At 38.3% G+C, this 20854-nt stretch overlaps 1 protein-coding gene and 1 long non-coding RNA gene across 6 annotated transcripts in view; one reads left to right on the forward strand and one right to left on the reverse strand.

Annotated features, from left to right (window-relative positions):
- Nucleotides 1-1696: 1696 nt before the first annotated feature.
- LOC123985106 lies at nt 1697-6402 on the reverse strand. Its single transcript, XR_006828604.1, has 4 exons — nt 6150-6402; nt 4716-4823; nt 3756-3815; nt 1697-3423 (listed from the first exon to the last, which is right to left on the reverse strand). It is a non-coding gene; the product is annotated as an uncharacterized LOC123985106 (long non-coding RNA).
- Nucleotides 6403-7925: 1523 nt separating this feature from the next.
- Nucleotides 7926-20854, forward strand: part of LOC123984868 (aryl hydrocarbon receptor nuclear translocator-like protein 2) — a 24275-nt gene continuing 11346 nt past the window's right edge. For 4 of the 5 annotated variants that reach the window (XM_046072071.1, XM_046072072.1, XM_046072073.1 and 1 more), the window contains exons 1-9: nt 7926-8096; nt 15386-15497; nt 15641-15679; nt 15762-15803; nt 16022-16179; nt 16267-16349; nt 16479-16571; nt 19469-19586; nt 19748-19897. In XM_046072071.1, coding sequence (XP_045928027.1) covers nt 8054-8096; nt 15386-15497; nt 15641-15679; nt 15762-15803; nt 16022-16179; nt 16267-16349; nt 16479-16571; nt 19469-19586; nt 19748-19897 — 838 coding nt within the window. In that variant the 5' untranslated portion in view covers nt 7926-8053. Of the gene's footprint in view, nt 8097-12933; nt 13100-15385; nt 15498-15640; nt 15680-15761; nt 15804-16021; nt 16180-16266; nt 16350-16478; nt 16572-19468; nt 19587-19747; nt 19898-20854 lie in introns of those variants that run through there. The other variant, XM_046072075.1, reaches the window with a different exon arrangement.

A 20854-nucleotide genomic window follows, 5' to 3' on the forward strand; every position in this document is an offset into this window, starting at 1 on the left:
TAAATAGCTGATAAATATTTAACCACATATTTTAGCGATGGTTGATCAGAAGGAAATAATTACTTTTAGAAATAATATTGAAGCTGTGTGAAAGAGAAAAGTCGCAACAGGTAAGACTGAAAGGGAAACATTAGCTTAAGTCAAGTCAAGAAAGCAACAATTGTATCTTTGAAAGCAAATGGAAAGCTCTGACGTGTCATTTAGAATGTGTGCAGAGTGATAAAGGTGAGGAAACAAAGGCGATGTAGAAAGCTATTTATCAGTTAGATAATAAAACAAGGGGCTCATAAAAACATAATGCGTCAAGGCAAACGCAATGAACAGAGTGTCAAGTAACACTAAAATAGATATGAGAAATAGAATAGATGTTACATGGTGGATATCTTAGACACGTATGTTTTTTGTTCTTAAATGTCATTTTGAATTAAAATATCCATTGGATGTATTTAATTTTTTTTTTTCTCCAAAAAAAACCATTAAAAATCTAATGCCAGGCTTGTCTTTCTCAACAAAATGCACCATTTAACCATTACATCCACTCAGAGTTGTGACTAGACACAGCGCTAAAAATAGTTACCAAAGAACTCTGATCATCACACGTCGTACATGTAGCTGTCGCTTACTGCACTTAACTGAAAACTACCTTTTAAAAAAACCCCCACCTTTCTAAGAGAGTTCAACTTGGCTATGGAATAATTTGAAATTTCTATTTCTAGACTAGGCAGAAAATGAGTGTGCAGAGATCGATGTTAAGGTTAAGATGTTAAGTGTCAAAGTGCAAGAGAATCTATAAATGTAAATCCAGGAACAGGACATATTCTGAGGACCTAAAATGTTGACTAAGTTCAGCTGTAACCATCCCACGAATACCATTTTAAACTGTCTGTGGTGCTATTTCTGAGGGAGTGATAAAGAAAGAAAGTGGTCTTGCGATTTGATCAATTAGAGCGTTGTTTTATAGTACACCTGTACCGGTCTTTCTTATATTTTATCTGTTTAACTAAAATTCATCCAGGTGGTCCTGTTGAAACTGGCCAAGAACGCTCCAGAAAGACTGGGGGGGGGAAGTTGTTTGCAAACAACACAAGCAATGCACAAATTAGTGTTGACCGATTGTGTATATTTCTGTATTATTTATTATTTTCCATGTTTTTCATTCTGAAGTACTATTCAGTGTATTTGAATTGGTTGATTGTCATGTCAGTTGGTTTTCCTAGAATTTAAAGGGGCACTCCAGCGATTTAGTATTGCACTTCTATAAAAGCTTGGGGACTCACAAGAGACGCATTTGAAAAAGAATGGTCAAAATGAACGCAGCAGAGGCTGAAATGTCTTCACTTTTAGTCCCTGTTATGGCTAACGTTCCAAAAAAACAGTGAATCCTACACTTCCCATAATGCAACTTGATAGCAACTTTCATTAGATCCACACTATCCAGTAAATACCTCTGTCTTTCAATCTCGCCCTGTTTGCATCACTGTTTGTGATAAAAATTTGTACTGTAAAACTTTGATCAATAGCTGGGGCTTTTTTTGCCAAATCACTGAATTGACGAATTGACCCTGCCTTTATTTGTGACAGGGAACAGGCTTTTAATTCCTTTTGCACAAAACTGAAATAGGCTTATTAGGTTTATTTATTTCAAACAGAATATATCTTGTATAAAAATGATCAAATAATATCAAACACACATTCATTCATTTGATCTGCGCTTTTATTTTGAAGGCAGCAACAAAATCTAACCGATCGAACGATGTGTAGCATGTCCTGACATATTGACCATACGTTTAAACATAAATATTTGTATTAATGATCTAAGCAACTTAGAAGCAGCTAAAGCGGGCGACCCCGTGGGGTTTAAGAGGTTTTATACATCCAAAGAACTTCTATAAAAAAACGGACAAGGCATTTAATCAAGGCTTGGCTTTATCTGTCAAAATGTGTTCCCACCCCAGGCCAGTAAATGGGGGTAGGCGGCTATTTGGGACAGTACTTTCTAAACTTAAGTCGAGATAATCATAACGGCATTGCTATGACATCATCAGGGTCATTTGTTTCAGACTTTAGAGAACACCCCCAGAGCCACAGGAGACATCACTGAACTGAGTAGTGCTCCCCATGACAAGTAAACTTATCTTGATCAGTGGAGTGCCCCTTTAATTACTGACAGAAACATATAGCCAAACAAAATGCATCACATCAGATAGGCAGCCCTGATTGGCCAGTATTTTCCCCATTATAAAAATCCAAATTCTGACCTAAAATCCAAATGTCATCAAAGCTAAGACCAGGCTGCAGGACTGCTGCTGGAGCACAGAAGCAGGACAGATGCATGATGGGGGATTTTGTTTGTTGGCTACTGCTGCAGATTACCTTTTGTGTCTAATCACTGGAACACACTGGCACAACCTGGGAAAAAGCCAAAATGCTGGATTATTCAGAGTGTCCTGTTTCACAGCCAAACACTTAAGATTGTTCGTGAGAGACGAGTTTGCGAGTGAGCGTGACTGTTCGACTGCAACTGCTAGGGACAACGGTGACATTTTCATGAAGTAGATAGTCTGTGCTTTTTGTTGTGAGGTGATGTGTTCCTTTGTTCAATGTCAAACATGTTCTGTGTTGTAATAGAGATATTTAGTATCACTCTACTTTTTCTACAAAAGTAGACGCCCAGGAGATGAACAATGAGGGTAAACACTGTATTTAGAATCCATACAGTTCTATGTACAAGATGACTTGAAATCCATTACTGTGCCACTTTACCGAAAGGGAGATAAATAATTTAGACTTCATTTCTCCACGAGGTTAAGAAGAGTTCAGGGACTGTTTCACTTTTATCATGAGTTACGCCAGACAATTCATTTCTGATGGACCAAACCAGCTTATCGACTCACCCTGTGTGCTGTTAGTTAGAGCAGTGTCACGGAATATTTCATGACTGAAAGAGGTCACTTCCCTAACTCGGAGAGCAGGGAAAGGTGTATTTATCCCTCTAGAAAATCAGTTCACACAAACATAAAGGAAACAGGTGAAAGGCCCATTCACACCTTTTAAGAACTGTGACGTTGCTAATAATATGTAACCCCCCGAAAAAAAGAAATTTAAAGCAAGAATTCACTTTAAAGTCCCCCACCATATGCCAGGTCTATGTTGTGATATTTTGTGTAATGCTGCATACATATTGTTGTAGACACTTGAAGGAAACTGTCTGTGGGGTGAAGGGGGGAAAGGCTATATTCATATTCATTCACATTGAGTTTTCTTTGTTGATAAAATGCTTAAAATAATAAAATTAAACACAACAAGTCTGAAGGTTTCCTTAGATGTTGTAAATATTGTTGGGTGGTTCTCTTTCACAGAGTCTTCTGTGGTGGTTTAGAGAACCAGAAGAGTCAATCAGTATTCCAGTATTACTGTAGCTTGCTGCATTTTTGAAAAAAAAAAGAAAAAAGGAATTGGAAAAGATTGACTGTAGTGTTAAGTCAGACTCTTCACTTCATTATTACAGTAAAACAACATATTCAGTAAATAAAATGAACATTTTCAAAAGTCATTCTTACTTTAAGTCATTGCAAATAATAGGCTACTGTATAAATTGCACTGTTGAGGAAATTACCATTGCAGACCCTGAGTTACTGTTTGAAATCATTGTTTAGCTAATGACGACCATTTTATTCTAAAATGCAACAGTGATTAAAATTCAGTGACAAACATGTACAACATTGTGGTTATCTGATAAACTTGAGATTTATCACCTAATTTCATACAGATGTTTTCATTTCTCCTCTGTTTCCTGTCCGTCTCCACACTGTTGTCTATCAAATAAAAAAGGCAAAAATATGAAAATACGAATAAAAAAGTAAAGCTGGGAAAAGACACAAAATGATAAGTAGTAGTCAAATAACAGGATGTTTTTTAAAGAGAGCTTTAATTGATCAAATGAATAAAAACAAGCTATACAGTTTTGAACTTAGCACTAACATGAATGTCATAACTAAACTTACAGCTTGTTGCTGTGGTTCACCGAGGCCACTAGAGGGAGCTCTTGATATACACAAGTGCATTCTCAGCTGATCAGGATCTTATGAATGGAATCTGGCTTGTAGCTACACAAATGTTGTCATGTGAAAAGCTTTTATCTCCAAGGTTGGTCGATCCTATCTAAAGGATTAAATATGAACAGAGACAGTGTTGTCTGGGCATGCTGCCTTTAAGAAACATGGTGATCCAAAATGCTGTTCCTCTAAATTCCTAAAACTCGGGAAGTCTGGACACAGCTTTTAGAGTCATAACAGTCAATATAATTAAATTATACTTTTTTAACTATGGGAGGTGCAAAAATTATGTGTTTCTAGATGTGTTTTTTTCACATATAAGTGATGTGTAATGCAAATGAAACTCCTAAAGGTGCTGGTTGGTCTCATTTGTTGTGTAAATGCTTTTAGAGGCACTGCAGGGACAGTGTGTCCAGGATATTAAAAATGTACGTTTGAGGCAAGTTTAATCTAATCTACACTAACAAGCTACACTGGAACTGGCGTTTACATGGGCTACAGTTGGTCAATAATCAACCCCACCCCACCTGTAGGCCTACTGTATTTACCTGTTTTTAACCAATCTATTTAGGCTACTGAATTATTAATGATATGACGCTACAAATTGCGCTACTGTGTGTGAATGTAGCCTGTGGTTTGATGTCCGGCTGTGGGACTCACCCGCGTGTAAAAATGTTTCCACTCTACGCGCCGTGCTGCCGTCACAGCGACGCTCCCTCCCGGCAGAGGTCGTGCACGTCTTCACGTGTAGCCTACATCACAGGTAGGCTACAAACACAGGTACATGTGTGAATGACCAAGTAATCGAGTTTTTGCCCCCCTCAGCAAAAATCTAGTTGGGTTAACCGGGTTTCTTTTAATCATTCGCCTCCGATTAAGGAAACCGGGTTTCTGGTTTACATTAAGAAATCAGGTTACAGAAGAAAGCTGACAACAGCAGCAGAGGTGACAGTGCCATGACATGACCCCATTACACCAAGAGCAGGACAATGCATACTTAACAGATGTGTATTCATTAAGTAGCTACTTGATTTGTTTTGTTTTACTGTTCTTTCAGTAGCCTATATTTCCCATTCCATGCGTCATTCTGGACATTTACAGTACACAGACAGATTTAACCTAAATTAATTTTCTGGAACTTAATATGGATTTTTTTTTAGCTCCACCATCAGCCTGGGGTAGAATAAACACATGAACTTGCTGTTTTCACTTGAAGATGAAATGAAGCCAAGTTGTTTTGCATCAAGCCTACATATATTTTAACAGGTCTCTAGTGGAGTGAGAGGGTAAGGTTAACACATCTTTAATTTGCAGTGTATGGAACCTAGTAGGATGGCAAAACCTTTAGAGTCCGTATGTCCGCGTGGTTTACAGGTGGTGTCAAACTGACCTAAATTCTTCTGTTACATTAAATTGTTTTCCTCGGGATGCAGGCTAATCCCCTGTAGGCTACCACAAAGGAACACGTCCTGCAGGGAGTCAGAGTGGCATTCTTCTGTCATGACATGAGTAACCTTAACCTTTACCCGGAGGAGAGCCGTGGGGCTGAGCACACTGACAGAAAGGTCCCTAACAGGGCGACCAGGCAAGATACAATGTCACAAATTAGTCGCACGTAGAGTATAAGGAGCACTGTCCCCCTTTAACCAAACAGACCCGCTGACAACAACAGCAACCTAATGTGTATATTCATATTGTTTTATAGGCTACTTGAAAATAAAGCTGTGAAGGCAAGAAAGTAGCCTACAGAAACTAACGTTACACCATAGTATATTTGTATATACACTCCACAGAAGTATAACACAACAGACATAAAGTGATAGCTATATAAATAGATTTTAATCTAAAATAAAACAAACCTTCTTGTGTGCAGGTCATTCAAAGAACTCAGACCTAGAAAAGGCTAGGGGACAAAAATTCTGATAGGCTATTGTAGGCAACTTATCTGTAATAGCTTTATGTTTTAATGGTAGTTTTTCAGTCCATATCATATCATTACTGCTATTATATATTATATATATATAAATATCTATGATGCTACCCCACTAAAAGTTTATTACAGTGTATGTTTTGTTGTGTTTCCTGTCCACTTACGATGTTTCCGGGTTGGTAAAGTGCACGGGGACACAGTACTTTCGCCGCAGACTTGGCTTGAAATGGGTTACGAGCCAACCGTCGCCACGTGATCGTCGAGTTATATAATATATAGGTCAACACGTTTCTCGCTGGCACGTGCAGTCTTCCCTCTTACGTAAAGTCTCGTGCAAAGGTCTCGAATTACACTATGTAGGTGAGGGCCGAAGATCGTCAGCGTCCGAAGTGATGTATCACTTTGAGTTGTTTTTTTTTTTAAACTTGGGTAAATGAGGACACCATTAGAACATTTACAAACTATGTTGAGTAGCTACTTTTTATAATGTGATTGTTATGTTTGAGAAATACATGACAATGAAAACCATGAAATTGCCACCAACTATTAAACGTTTTGTCACAGAACCAGGGGCCTTTGTTAAACAGTTTGGAAGTTAGTTAAATGTTTGCCCAACATTGTGACTCTGACATTATGTCAAATGTAGCCTATACTATGTCACTAGCCTATGTCTAATCTATATTTATGTGACCACCCCTGATGCTCCCCATATCAGAGCTGAATATGGTATTTTAGATAACTTGGCATCATTAAGGAAGTCCATGTAGCCCACAGAGACAAACACCTTAGGTGAACTAGAAACAATGTTATGTCTTTGGTTAAGCACAAAACATAGATATACGTCTGCAGATAAAACTGACCAACTGATTTGGTAGTGCAGGAACTTAAAAGTCCCCCTCCATTATATATCTTTATATCTCTATTTATTGTGTTTTAATTGTATTTTTATCTATACATATTTTATTTTTATTGTAGGCATTTGATGTGGACAGCAAATTAAGAATTTGAGTGTACAGGGAAACTTGAACATGTGAGAATAAACACTTTGAATCTTGAATCCAGTTTTAGGCTACTACACTTTCTAATGTAAACAAATCAGTTCAAATAAATGAATACAGAAAATTACAAAATATGTTTATTTCCATATGATTCTTTGTATGCCTCAGTTTACCCATGAGTGTGATTATGCTGATCATGAAGCAAGAAATAAGAACAGAGTGACACCTCTTCCTTATCGGCGCTGTTTGGGGGAGCAGCAAAGTCTGATCGGTGACGCGCGCATGGCACTTTTTCAGGTCACCAAAACTAGCGTAGCACCCGACGAATCAATATCTCGCTGTCCCGTCACGGCCGGGCTGGTGCTGTCTGATGTGAATCTAAAATAATTTTTATCAGCGTTGTCATAATATACGTTTCCTACACCGTCCACTTTTAGACAATTAACATCGTGGGCAGCATCATGATGTACAGGCTCTGCGACGGGAAGTGCAGATTGGTAGAACATTTTGTCCACTGCAGCCAAAATGCGAGACACTCGTGTTTATAGCCCATTTTTTATGAAATCAAATGAAAACGCACAAAACAAAACAAAATAAAATTTTCTTAGTTGATCATTTTTAGCCTACAGCTCCGTAAATGTCATCAAGCATCAAGTTAAATGTTACAGGCGTTTTGGCATTATTTTCCGATGAAAGGGACGCTGATTCATGAGTGAGACGAGCTGAAATGAATGGGCAGCAGCCGTCCTAGTAAAACGCCGACAAGGAAACAAGGGCATGAATGAACCAAAAGGAGACAAGAGTTTTCCGTGTTTCCTAAAGGACGTGTGTGTTCCGCTCTCACCTATCCCTCACGTTTCTACCCCCCCCCCCCTCCCCAACCCGCCTCCTTTGTAAAAAAAAAAATGCCTACGGGAGGAGGAGGGTGAGGGAAAAAAAGAAGTCAATTATACAACGCCCCAGCTCCGCAGCTCCCTCCTCTCCTTTGCGTTACTACTACAGCTGGTGGCTCCACATGCGCCGCGGCGCTCCGTAGCCTTCACCGGGCACACCGGCTCGAGTCTGTAGGCATGTCGGCCGGTGGCTCTGATGGGACGGCGGACAGGCCAGCAGGTAGGTGCTCAGGGCTGCTTGTGGACGACAGTAGTTAGCCTACTGTGTTGACAGTGTGGAATTTCGCTCGGTAACGTTACTTTTTATTATCAATGACCGACGGGACCAACACTGTGTTGCTTCTTTCCACCCCTTGGCTGAAAAAAAAACAAAAAAACAGAGGTAATACTTCCAGAAAGTACTTCTGAACTTCTTTAGTCCCTTCATGCGACTAATTAGGCTGTAGTTTTACCGTAGGCAGCGAGCCAGGTTGTAAAAAGTACGGTTTACTAGGTTTAATTCTACTTTATGGTGGCATTCAGATGTGACAGTAACAAGCTAAGGCTTCCATTTAATGCTTGTGTCAGTAGCGACCAGCCTAACCGAACGGAACAAGCAGCCTTGGCTAATGTAAAGCGTTACTATCTGCAGCACCGGTGACCGGAGCAGCACCCACGTACCTGCCTACTAACCTATTGTACCTAAAATACCGATTGGCAGGCAGTGAACGGAGTCGCCGGTTGAAGCTTGTCCATTCACAATCATCCCGCACTACGTGCTCGTCTCCGGCGGGACGCGCGCGGAGTGGAGCTTTGTTTAGTTTCGGGGAAACCTCGCGGAACCACGTGACTGTGGCCATGGCGACGACGTTTCCCTAACAAAAATATATTTTTATTACGCTAACCCTTAGCCATATTGTTCGTATGACACGGCCTCCACCTTTCCCTAGGCCGCGTATATGTATTTATTCGCCTAACCTTCACCAAACTGCCCTCGGGGAGCTTAGCTTGTCACGTGGTTCCGCGAGGTTTGATCGGGGATTCTTTCTCGTTCCGCTCCTTTCAAAACTGGGTCAGTAGATCAGTAGAGCAGCGCTGCTTTCACTGTGCAGCAGAGGGAGGCAGTCGCTCCCTGCCGCTCCTGAACCACACCGAGAAGCACCACAGTAATGTCAGCTATGGACACCTTCTGGAGCCAGAGCCAGCTCAAAATCAAAATTCGATTAAACTCTAAAGTATCATTTATTTCCACAGTGCAATAAGTGTTTTAAATTTCTATTGCTATTGTTTAATACAACTGAAAATCATTATGAGGTATTCCTCCATTCCAGGAACACACTAGAAAACAATCTTGAAATATTAAATTAATATTAGCCACTGATAAATTCACCAAATAGCCCATTCAAATATAGCAGGCTAGGCTATAAATGCATGAAGGTCCCCATAAATTCATTATTCCACACAAAAAAACATCAAAGGAATAATTTATTTGCTATTTTTATGTAAACTCTCTGTGAAGTGTGTTCTATTAATCTGACTAATACGGAACTAAGCTTTACAAGCCTTTAACATAAAAGTGTGATGAACTAATTAAAGTGTACAGTATTTCAGTGGGTTAGCAGAAATTATAATGGAAAACAGTAGCTTTTATATAAAAATGTACACATTTGAATTTAAGTAGCCTTTTAGTATCAAAATCCAATTAGGCCATATGTCCCTTAGCATGAAAGTAAAAAAAAAATATTTCCAGTTCAGAGTGTTAAATTATTGTTGCATAAATGTGTAATATGTCTTATAGCTGGTCTATCTAACCAAAATGCTGTTGGTGGTTTATATGCTATTTTTCTTTTAAAAGAAATAAATACCTACTATGTGCTCTGTGTTATCTTGTTCCAAAAATGCCTGGCTAACTACCTGTATGTTTTCCGTTCATACGAGGTGTCACCTCTGTTATTATTGTTCATTGTTCATTCATATTATTCCTGTGTACTGTAGAGTAGATGTAGCCCACTGCCCAAAAAAGTCAGTTAAAATTGCATGCGCTTTATTTGTAACAGTATATGCATTGTGTTTTTTTGTGAAGAGTGGCCGCTCAGTCAGCCAGAATTAACTTAGAACATACTGTACTGTAACTGTAGGATTTCAGGCTTGCCTGCCTTCTCTGCATCCATCCAAAACCACAAGCAGAGACACTGAGCTCTGGTGTAAAGATACTATATAAATGGCTCAGGTGGCTCAGATCACACTGTAAAAGATCACAGTATACTGAGCTGAAGTGGAAAGACACCTAATTATTTAACTTGATTATATTCTACATGTGACTCAGTTAGGCTAAAAAGGCAACAATGTCCTTCAAAGAACTTTGTCTATATGGAATATTTTCTCTGTTCCTGTATAAATATATCTAACCTGTAACCACAAAAGCTACACATTCTATAAAACAAAAAGACAGCTATAATACTGCTACTTCTAATATGAGTCACTACTGCTACTACTGTTGATGCTACTACTACACCTACTGGTACTGCTTCCACCATGACTGCAGCTGCATTTACTAACTCATACGGCTTCTGCAGTACTGTAACCTACTGTTTCCCTACCACATCTGCTACTATTCCCAGCACCACTTTCTCAACTCAACATTCATGACCTTACAACATAAATATTTAAGGATCATAACAAAATAAAAACCACAAACTGACAAATATTAGGATCTCTAGAACACAAAGTCATTATTTTATCACAAGAAAAAAATCACGAGACTACTACAGTACTTCTACTATTACTACAGATAGCAACTAGAATCGGGGGCCAGATGGGGCACAGTTAAAGAAAAGTCTAGACAGAAGTTATGTGATATTGCATTTTGGAAGAGTTACAGATGAAAGTGCAGTGATTACAGAGCAAGCAACTCACTGTTTACATGTATAGGTACACATTAGTGGTCTGAACACACCATGGTCTGAGCTCTAATGGATTAATAAAATTGCAAAGGGTAGCAATCTATGTGCTGTTGATGAATCTGGAAACTGTGGCCTTGAAACAGCCTTTATTGAATACCAACAAAAGGAAGTGCTCTTCCTTGCTTGAGCTGGAAGGTTTTGCAAAATAGTTATGTGAATACAGACTATCCATCCTTTGATTGCAGCCGGGCTGGCTGTTTGACTCAGAGGTGATACATGTTAAATTATAATTTGAAAGGATTTGAGGATCAAGTTGATGAGATTTTGAAGTTATAACTGCTGGCCTATATGTTTGTCCTAATTAGTATGTCTGGATACTTGTCCAATCTTAAGTATAATTCTAAAGAATGGCATGCTGTTGTAGAAACCATATACAATCTGTACACTTTTGCTGATCTGGGTGTGGGACACATGGAGGACAGCAGCATTTATAAGCCGCAATGGAACATTTATTTTACTCGCATAGATGTTTTTATTTGAATTAGTTAACATTTAAACATCTGTTTAGTTTAAACTGTGACAGTAGCTCATTTTAAATGTGCCAAGGGTAAATTTTACTGACCCAGTGGCAATAAAAGAGGAGCTCAAAATTGAAATGCAATGTGATGAACATACAGTATTTGACAGACTCTTGAGCAGTTTAAAAGTAAGTTCAGTGCAGAGTTATTAAACACATGTTATGCTCAGCGTCTCTCTTGAATGGCAGAATCTAAATTTGTAAAAGCCCCCCCCCCTTCCCCCAAAAAAAGTAAAAGCATCCAAATAGTTAGCAATGCTAGCAAACTAGCTGGACACACAACCAGGTTGAATAAAAGAAATATACACCTCACCTGATTCAGATGACTGTGCTAGTTTGTTCAGATAGATATGTGAAAGCTTCAGATTAGAAGCTGCTACATTTCTACGCTGTTAAACATAGAAAATGACAGGTAGGAAAGTATGATACACACATTAAAACAAATAAAGACACAGGCCAAAATGCTCCAGGGTATTATGTGAAATGCTTAGGGGTTGTTGCCATGATTAAAGTCATTCACCACAACTCCAGTGTTTTTGAAAACTAGAAATTCTAGCAGTTTGTTTAACTCTAAAACACTGAACAGTAAACACCCTAAAAGAGGCATGTGCGTGCATGTATTTAAATCAGCAATAAAACATGTAAACCACTAAAAATCCCAATAAATACTAAATATCCTGTACTAAATATTCTGAAAACGATACGCTGGTATTTGGTTGCAGAATTAAGTAAATACGGATGTAACTCTCATACCTTCACAAATATTTAAACGTGTGTCACAGGCTGTTAGAGATAGGCGGATGCTTCACAATTTTCTTTCTTTGCTTTCGACTGTGATGTTTGTTGGGCAGATGTGACTCTGTATGGCATTTGTTGCATGTTATTGCTTTTGGTTGTAGTACTAGTATTTGGCTTTTTTTATTGCTGAATTAGCTGTATATTGATTTGTGTTGTATTTAATTATGGTATTGGTAAACTGATGTTCTTTTCCTAGTTTATATATATATATATATATAATGTTTGTAATTAAAATTAGATTATCTATAATTTACTTTCCCCCGACCAAATATAATTTATATAAGTTATTCAAGTGGGATGAAATGTACCAGAAAATGTACAAATGTATAAAGAGAGATGTAGGTCATATAGTGCATGCTCTTAGACTCTTGCTGAAACTGATTTTTTTTTTTTTTTGCACATACCGAGTTTGTTACACTCCTGTGCATTTCCACCGTGCGTGGTGGTCTATGTTTCTGTGTCTCAGTAATTTGGCGTGTCATCTGCTGCCCTGCAGGTTTGGCCTCTCGTCAGCACTCTTGTCACGACCAGAGCATTTGGCTCGAGTGTGACACAGAATGTGACCGTCTTTACGTGCTCTGAGCACCGCACAAAGCAGGCACTGTAGCTTCCTAGATGGCGCATTTTAGCCAGTCAGCTGGCAGGGCTCACACAGCTACCTAGGGAAAAAACTTCTTGACTAATAAGGAAACAGGAAAAACTGTGTGACGTTGGAGGCGGCGTGTTGTGCAGCATCAGCTGTGGAGAGCTGTGGTGGGTGGAAGGGAGAGCTTGCAAGCGTTCGCTCCCACATTCCATTTTTGCGTCAGTGATGACCCACTAAACTCCTCTGGAGGGATTAAAAAAAAGGATGTCGATATCATTAAAGTCCACTCCACTGCTGAATGAACAGTAAAAGTTATGCTTATTTGTGAGGTTTGGTACCTGTGGACCTCTCAGATGCACTTCCCACAGATTTATTTTAAGGTGGGTTTTTTTTGTTTGTTTTTTTTACATAAAGCATCATTCATGTGTCACTGTGCAAAAGTTGACGATAAACAATAGAATTATATATTTTAAGCTTAAATAATATGGGTTAATTATGAAAACTCTACCATAATTTATTTACTTTTCCTAATTTAGTCCGAAAAGCAGGCGTATATGGGTCAGTCACAGTCAACAGTCACGTTGGAAAATCTTTCTTCACTTTAACAACATTTTCCTCCCCCAAATGGATGTCACAATTTAAAGTATGGGAGTCCTGAGAGGGAAGTAGGTCATTGTTACTGCATTATATAAGCGTTAGGTAAGACGATAGCCCAAACCTCATTTACTCTCACGTGCCTTTTAAACTGACAAACCCGAGCATAGCTGGAGGTTTGGCGCCATTCAAAGGCAACTGTCAGCCAGTGCACAGAGAATTTGCCCAGAAACCGATAACTAGAGAACAGGACTGAGCCAAGGCATTTTAAGTGTGTGTGTGTGTGTGTGTGTGTGTGTGTGTGCGCGTGTGCATGAGAGAGCTGTTTTTCCACAGTAAGATGAACATTCCTGAGTGAGATATAACCCTTTTAAAAATAATTGCCACCCACAACTGTAAACACATATATTATGTATCATCCTGATTATTGCTCACAAAAAAGTTGAGATTTATGAGGTCAAAAATTGTTTAAAAAATTGATGGATTATTTTCAGGTTGTAACAAGGCTGTGCTAAAATGACCTTATTTTCATAGGTATGACCTAAAAACTAAACATAAGAATACACAAACACACAACATGGGCTACTTTATGATTATAATACCGATGTAGGCATGTGTCTGCTTTGTAGGACTTTTATGGAAACAAATAAAGGCCATAATAATTTGTAGTAGGACTATGATCAATGCTACTTTAAAAAAAAAATAGAATTGTTAATAGTAAAAACATTTCATATACTGCCTAAATCAAAGAAATAGAAGGCTATAATAATTTTAATCTTATACCAATAGAATACCTAATTGTGAAATTTAACCATGACTGAATACTTTAAATACAATTGAATTTAATACACTGAAATATTTTACTTTGAAAAGCATATATATGAATAAATTAATTTGGTTTGATTTTTCCGTCTTTCAAATTTCCAGAAGACCATCTCAAGTTTTGCAGTTTATAAAACATAGTCTAATTTTAAGTTCATTTTATGGGTGGTCACAAATTTAGAACATCCATGTGTCAAATATTCAAAAAACTACATTCATGTTTTCAATTTCAACAGGTCATTTTTGGATAAAGAAATCAGGGTTTTTTAAAACTGAATTAGTGAAATTAAGACATCAAAATTCAAGATTATAAATTAAAACTTCATTAAGGCCACAGAGTATAGTCCACACAAATTTAAACGGATGGTTTTCAAGGTAATACATCTCAATGCTTTTGTCAATTTTATCAATTGAGTGGTTTTTAATAATATTAATGAATTATTATGACATTCATTTGCTTCCATAGACCTTGGCTTTCTTTATGTTTTAGGCACTCTATGAAACAGTCCTACACAGCTGTTTCTTTTAAATTATTTTTTACTGTTCACAATTTTCTTTCTATTAAATAAAGTAGCATTGAAAATACTTCTGTGATGACTTATAAATATGTATTAATACATAAATCTAATAGGCTGCAACAATTCTGTGATTACTTATGAATATTAATAAAAATATCAAACAAATTCGGTGGAATAGAACTATATTAAGTTATAAATATTAATGAATATTTCAAACAATCAGTGTGCAACAATTTATTTAATTGTAATAACACATCTATTTTTTTCTAGATGCCACAATTGTGCATGCTGGATTAATCAAGAAATGACCACCACTGTGCGTCATTTGCATTGATGAAGATGATAATGAAATGTTTGTCAGTTTTTTCAACACAGGTGCCGGTGTAGTCTTTTTATATTGCCACCAATAAGCCTAATATATCTTACATAGCCTGAAGATGCATTTATTTTATTTCTCACATTAGCATTCTGACTAAAATTGAAGTCATCTGTTTTTCACATTTTCATTTGCACATGTACTTAATAAGAACCAGTCATCAGCTTCATAATGAATTATTGTTATTCTCTGCTCAATATGTGCAACAGACCCAACAAACCATAGCGCCAGACTTATTCATTCATTCTTGGAGATTTATTAATAGAGCACCTGACAAGCCAGCACCATTTATATTTCTCAAGGTTGATGTATTTATTCTCTGTCTGATCACTGTGATGGTTGTTTTCATGTATCAGATCCTGCTGCAGAGGAAGAAGGCCCAAGCCACACAGGCTCCTCGCTGCCAGCTGTCGAGCTGCCAAGGAAACGAAAGGGAGATGTGGAGGAGAGGTCAGATACCCATGGACAGTAAGTGCAAGGAGTGCTATGTTTCGTGAAGAAAAACAAACATAGTATCATTTTACACTTTGTTCTCTAGAGTAAATATAGTTACTAAACAATACATACATTCTTTATTAAATGGCCCACAATATGTCCATTCGATCTTACAGGCAAAGCCTCGACTTCCAAATGGTTGATGACCTCAGCAGGTACCCTTCTGGGCTTTGTTCACACACTGTCTTATTGGAGAGTACTGGTAAAGAATTTGATTTTTGATCCCTGTATTTGCAGATCTGAAGGAGAGGATCAGCAAGTCAAAATGAAATGCTTCAGGTAATTCTATTTTTATATCAAATTTGTGTGCCACCTGTGTCTTGAAAAGCCTATATAAAGGTATTTTAAAACCATATTAAGTGTCAACTGACACTCAAGCCCTTATTGATTAATAATTGAAAAATTGGATCATGAACTCTAGGTTTAACCTTAAAGATAGAAAGAAGTAGAAAGTTCTGTGGTATTGACTGTTTGACTGATTTCTCACCGGCCTACAGGGAGCCTCACAGCCAGATTGAGAAGCGGCGCAGGGATAAAATGAACAACCTCATTGACGAGCTGTCTGCCATGATCCCTGCCTGTCAGCCCATGGCTCGAAAACTTGACAAACTCACTGTCCTGCGGAAGGCTGTACAACACCTTAAGGCCCTCAAAGGTAACTCTTAACCCGCCTGGTAATTTAAAATGTCAGTAACGTCCATTCTGTTCAATCTAAAAGCTTGTGTCTCCTGTGCGTTTTCAGCTGGGACGGGCAGCGCCTTTACAGACACCACCTACAAGCCTTCCATCCTGCCTCATGATGACCTCAGGAACCTTCTGCTCAGGGTAGGTGCTTGCATTTGACCCCAACTCTATCTGTCTATCTATCTGTCTGTCTGTCTATTAACATGTCTGTCTGTCTGTCTATCAACATGTCTATCTATCTATTAACATGTCTATCTATCTCTCTACCAGGCTGCAGATGGTTTCCTGTTAATTGTAAGTTGTGACCGGGCGAAAATCCTGTTCATCTCCGAGTCCGTCGCCAAGATCCTTAATTTTAGCCGGGTGTGTTGCACTTTTACATCACAGACTGATTTTGCTGATGTGGTATGAATATTACAGTTTTTTTTGGATCGTTTTGGTACAATTATCGCAAGTATGTGGTAAAATTTCACAACTTTTAGTACAAAACTCCAAACTCATCACACTTGTAACACCGCCAGTCTTTCATTCAAAACTTGCCATTGTGCATTCATTGGGATTGTAAACATCTCTCACCACACAAGCCATTGATTCAAAATCAAAAGTTTCTCATGAAAAGTCATGAGACAAAAGACAGATTACACAGCTTTCACATTAATCAATACACTTTCGTTACCCAACATTTACAGAATTTATCATTTACATCATATCTATCCTATTTGTAGGTCATGTCAAGATCAAGTTGTGACATCTTCTACAATCATTTGTCAAATGTATTTTTTTCCGCCAGATATATTATAACATAGGTATACTCAATCAAATCAATGTACAGTATATAAATAAAACAAATTACTGTAAAGCCAGCTTCATCAACAAAAATGTACTTGTGATGGTTCACATCAGCATCAAGCACCATCACCCTCTAAAAAATATATTTCGGTTAGTTCTTTTTACAGCGTAGTTTTAATATACATAAGTAGGTGATGCATCAAATAGTAACAGTAATACAGTATATAGTGCTGTACCTGAACATATTCAGCCCTCCGCTGTTTCACTCGGTTATTGTTTCTCTCAAAAGGCATTAGGTATATTTGTCTTCATAAGGAGGGCTACTGTTGGTATGCTTATGGATGCAACACACTGGTAAAGGTGTCAATGTTCTCCTCAATTGGCTTCTATATTCCGTGCCTTCACCATTTCCACCACAACTCCTGCTGGTCGGACAGCACACGGCCACGGCCACAACTGTGGGGTTTTCTGTCAATTTTTAGCATAGAAAAGAATATACAGTCGCTAGATCATACTGTAAGAATACTGTAACATGTTGAATGAATTTGAATTTGAAGATGAATTTACATGCATGGTTCACCACATGATCAACGATGATAGCCTGGACTTCATTAGAAACTACAGTTCTGCCTCCCTCTCTCTGATGACCACCCATTCAACAGGGCCTTTGGCCACCTGTCTGACCTCTATGTTGGGGCCTGTGCCCACCTCTCTGATGGATCCCTTGTCCACCAGCTCTTCCTCTTCCTTACTGTCTATTGTGCTCCATACTGAAAGAAATTGCCAGTGTTTACACACTGCCTTTAAATGGGTGACCAGTTGTGGTTACAAGATGAAGTCAATAATGAGTATTCATGTGTTAGATAAGGGTAAATGTAATTTATGTTGTTCATGCAACCACACATTTTATTTAGCTGACAAACCAATTTAAAATATATAGGTTTACCAAATGGTTCAGTGATTAACCATTAAGATCAGTTGGATTAAGTGTTGGTCAAATGTATTTATGCAAATCAGAAGAGAAGCATATCAAGTATTGTGAGCATTGCATTGTGAAAGACAATTACTTCATATGAAATGTATATCTTCGATGACACTGTGATTAGGTGTGGTGAAAAAGTTACTGTGTAATTTTGTGTGTTGTAGTCAATTGAAAATATAGCCTTTTTGATGATCTGCTTTGTACTAAGAGTTGAGAAATTTTACCAAATACTTGTGGTACCAAAGCAATCAAAAAAAACCCTGTAAAAAGCAGAGTTGCACATTGAACTGAAATGTTTCACATTTTTGTCTCTCTTTTGAACGTTATGAAATTAACCAAATATTTTATAAAGTATGGAGCCATAAAGAGATAAAATAATTAATTTGGTATTTGCACACATTTAATCTATTTTCCCTCGTTTTTCCTCATCACCTTTCAAATCAAATGTTTCCATTTAAAAGTTTCTTTATTATCACATTATAATATGTGTGTGTTCATGTAATGTTAATCAGCCATTTAATATGTACTGCTATAGTATCACTGTGTAAACTCTCAACAGTATCATGAAGCATTCTAGCCGGAATGCTAACAATAACAAAATCTTGCTACTACTAATTAAGAATTCACAGACTCTAGCTATCAACTGTATCTTTGTCCTCAAGTCAAAGAGACTCAATGTCTCTTGTTTTCATCAAAGACCACAACAGAATTAAAAGGTTTTTGTAGGTCTGTGATTTAATGTATATTTCCTCATAATGTGAAACATACTAAACTAAAAACTAAAATGGTTTGGAATCAGTTTTTTCCACATTATTCTTTTGTGGTTGAGCAACTGAATCTTTCCAACTCTTGAAATAAATTGTCACTGGGGACACAGAGTTGTGTGGATCTGCAAACTTTTATGAGAAAACAAAAACACGTAAAACATTTTATTGAAGCTCTGATGTAGGCCAGATAATACGCTAAGTAAAACTTAACATTCAAGGTCAAATCTTGTTTTGTAATTTTCTGCAGGGCTAGCAATGTGCGTTTTATTACATTTTTTGAAAGTCAGTTTATGGTGTTTGGCAGCCAGACCGATAACCACACCTGCTCTACATTCTTGACCACATTTTCCAGCTTTGAGACGGACCGTAGGCATTTGAAACGGAGATTAGGAGGGATGCAAGAGAAAAGCTTCCAAAGAAATTTGACTCCATGTCTGCAGGGCAGCATGTGTTATATGGGAACTTACCAGTAAACCCTGACTGATACATGCTGCAGCAATTCTCCTTTTGGTTCTTTTCAAAGATCTCAGGTCTACAGACCAGTTACATTCACTATATGAAGAGCTGATGAACAGTGAGTTGTCTTGATGTCAAATTAGTTGGAAATGCACAATAGTATGTTTTTGAGTCTTATAGTACAACAAGAACAAAGACAATTAAATAAAACATAGATGGTAAAAACCTGAATAAATGGATGTACTGTATTTAATTTGGGTTCACAGTTGGAGTTGACTGGGCAAAACCTGTTTGATTTCATCCACCCCAAAGACATCAACAAGGTGAAGGAACAGCTGGCATCTACGGAGTTGTACCCTCGCCAGCGCCTCATTGATGCTGCAAGTAAGTCTGTTGGCAAGTCAGGTTTGAGAAACAACTGAAATTGACACCGTAACCAAGTGTTGAAGACAACTGATCAACACTGGAGATCGCTGGAAATAAAAACATACAAACCAACAACTGGCTCTATATCATCACCACAAATCCGGTCTTTCTGTGTGCAGCTGGGGCTCAGGTCCAGGCGGACTCCCCAGTCAGGCCCTCCCACTTGTCCACTGGAGCCCGGAGATCCTTCTTCTGCCGGATGAAGCACAGTCGGGTGGCGGGGAAGCACGAGGACAAGCGCTTGCTGCCCAGTACTTCCAAAAAGAAAGGTAAGGTCAGACTGGAGTCCAAGCTCCAACAACTTCTCAGCATCTGCACCCACCCATTCTACGATGTCACAGTGTCACCGTCATGGGGGAAATGTTGGTTTTTGGTCAACATCCAACTCGGATCAGGCAGAGACACTTACTTCAAGGATTTGACCATTTGTACAAGGTAGATTTATTTGTCATTTTACAACATGGGGTTGTATCACGAGAGTTCCTTTTATGCTACTCAGAAAACAAATATTAAAAGTTATACAGTTTTTGGTAAATAACATGTTATAGAACATGCGCAGGCACCTCACCTCACTGATATCACCGATGCTCGGTAGTTGGGTACCAATGGTCTTCTGAGCTCTTAGACAGGGGTGTGTGTCTTTTCCAAAAATCAACAATCAGCTCCTTAGTTTTGCTGATGTTGGGCAGTAGGTTGTTCTCTGTACACCAGTCTGCAAGATAGATAATTTCCTCCCGATATGAAGCCTCATCGTTGTTTGAAATCCGCCCAAAGATGGTGATGGTCATCTGCAAACTTCACAACAGTTTTCTCCACGTCGGGGAGATGCAGTCGTGGGTGTACAGTGTGAACAGGAGGGGCTGAGCACACAGCCCTGGTGGGCTTCTGTGTTGAGCACTATAGTGGAAGAAGTTTGACCACCAATCTTAACTGTCTGGGAAATGATTGTGAGGAAGTCCAATATCCACTTGTAGAGTGTTGTATTTAAACCCAGAGGGCTGAGTTCGCTAAACATTTCATGGGGGAGATTATGTTTAGTGCTGAGCTGAAATTAACAAAGAGCAATCTGATGTAGGTGTTGTTTTTTCTCAAGGTGTGTGAGGACTGAGTGGAGGGCAGTGGAGATAACATCCACATCCTGGGGATCAGTTGGTTTTGAAAGCAAACTGGGATGTGGAAGATGTTTTTGATTGCCAGACACATATCTTTGGTGTTGTTGGTGTTAG

Source organism: Micropterus dolomieu, linkage group LG16, assembly GCF_021292245.1.
Source record: "Micropterus dolomieu isolate WLL.071019.BEF.003 ecotype Adirondacks linkage group LG16, ASM2129224v1, whole genome shotgun sequence".
NCBI classification, from domain to species: Eukaryota; Metazoa; Chordata; class Actinopteri; order Centrarchiformes; family Centrarchidae; genus Micropterus; species Micropterus dolomieu.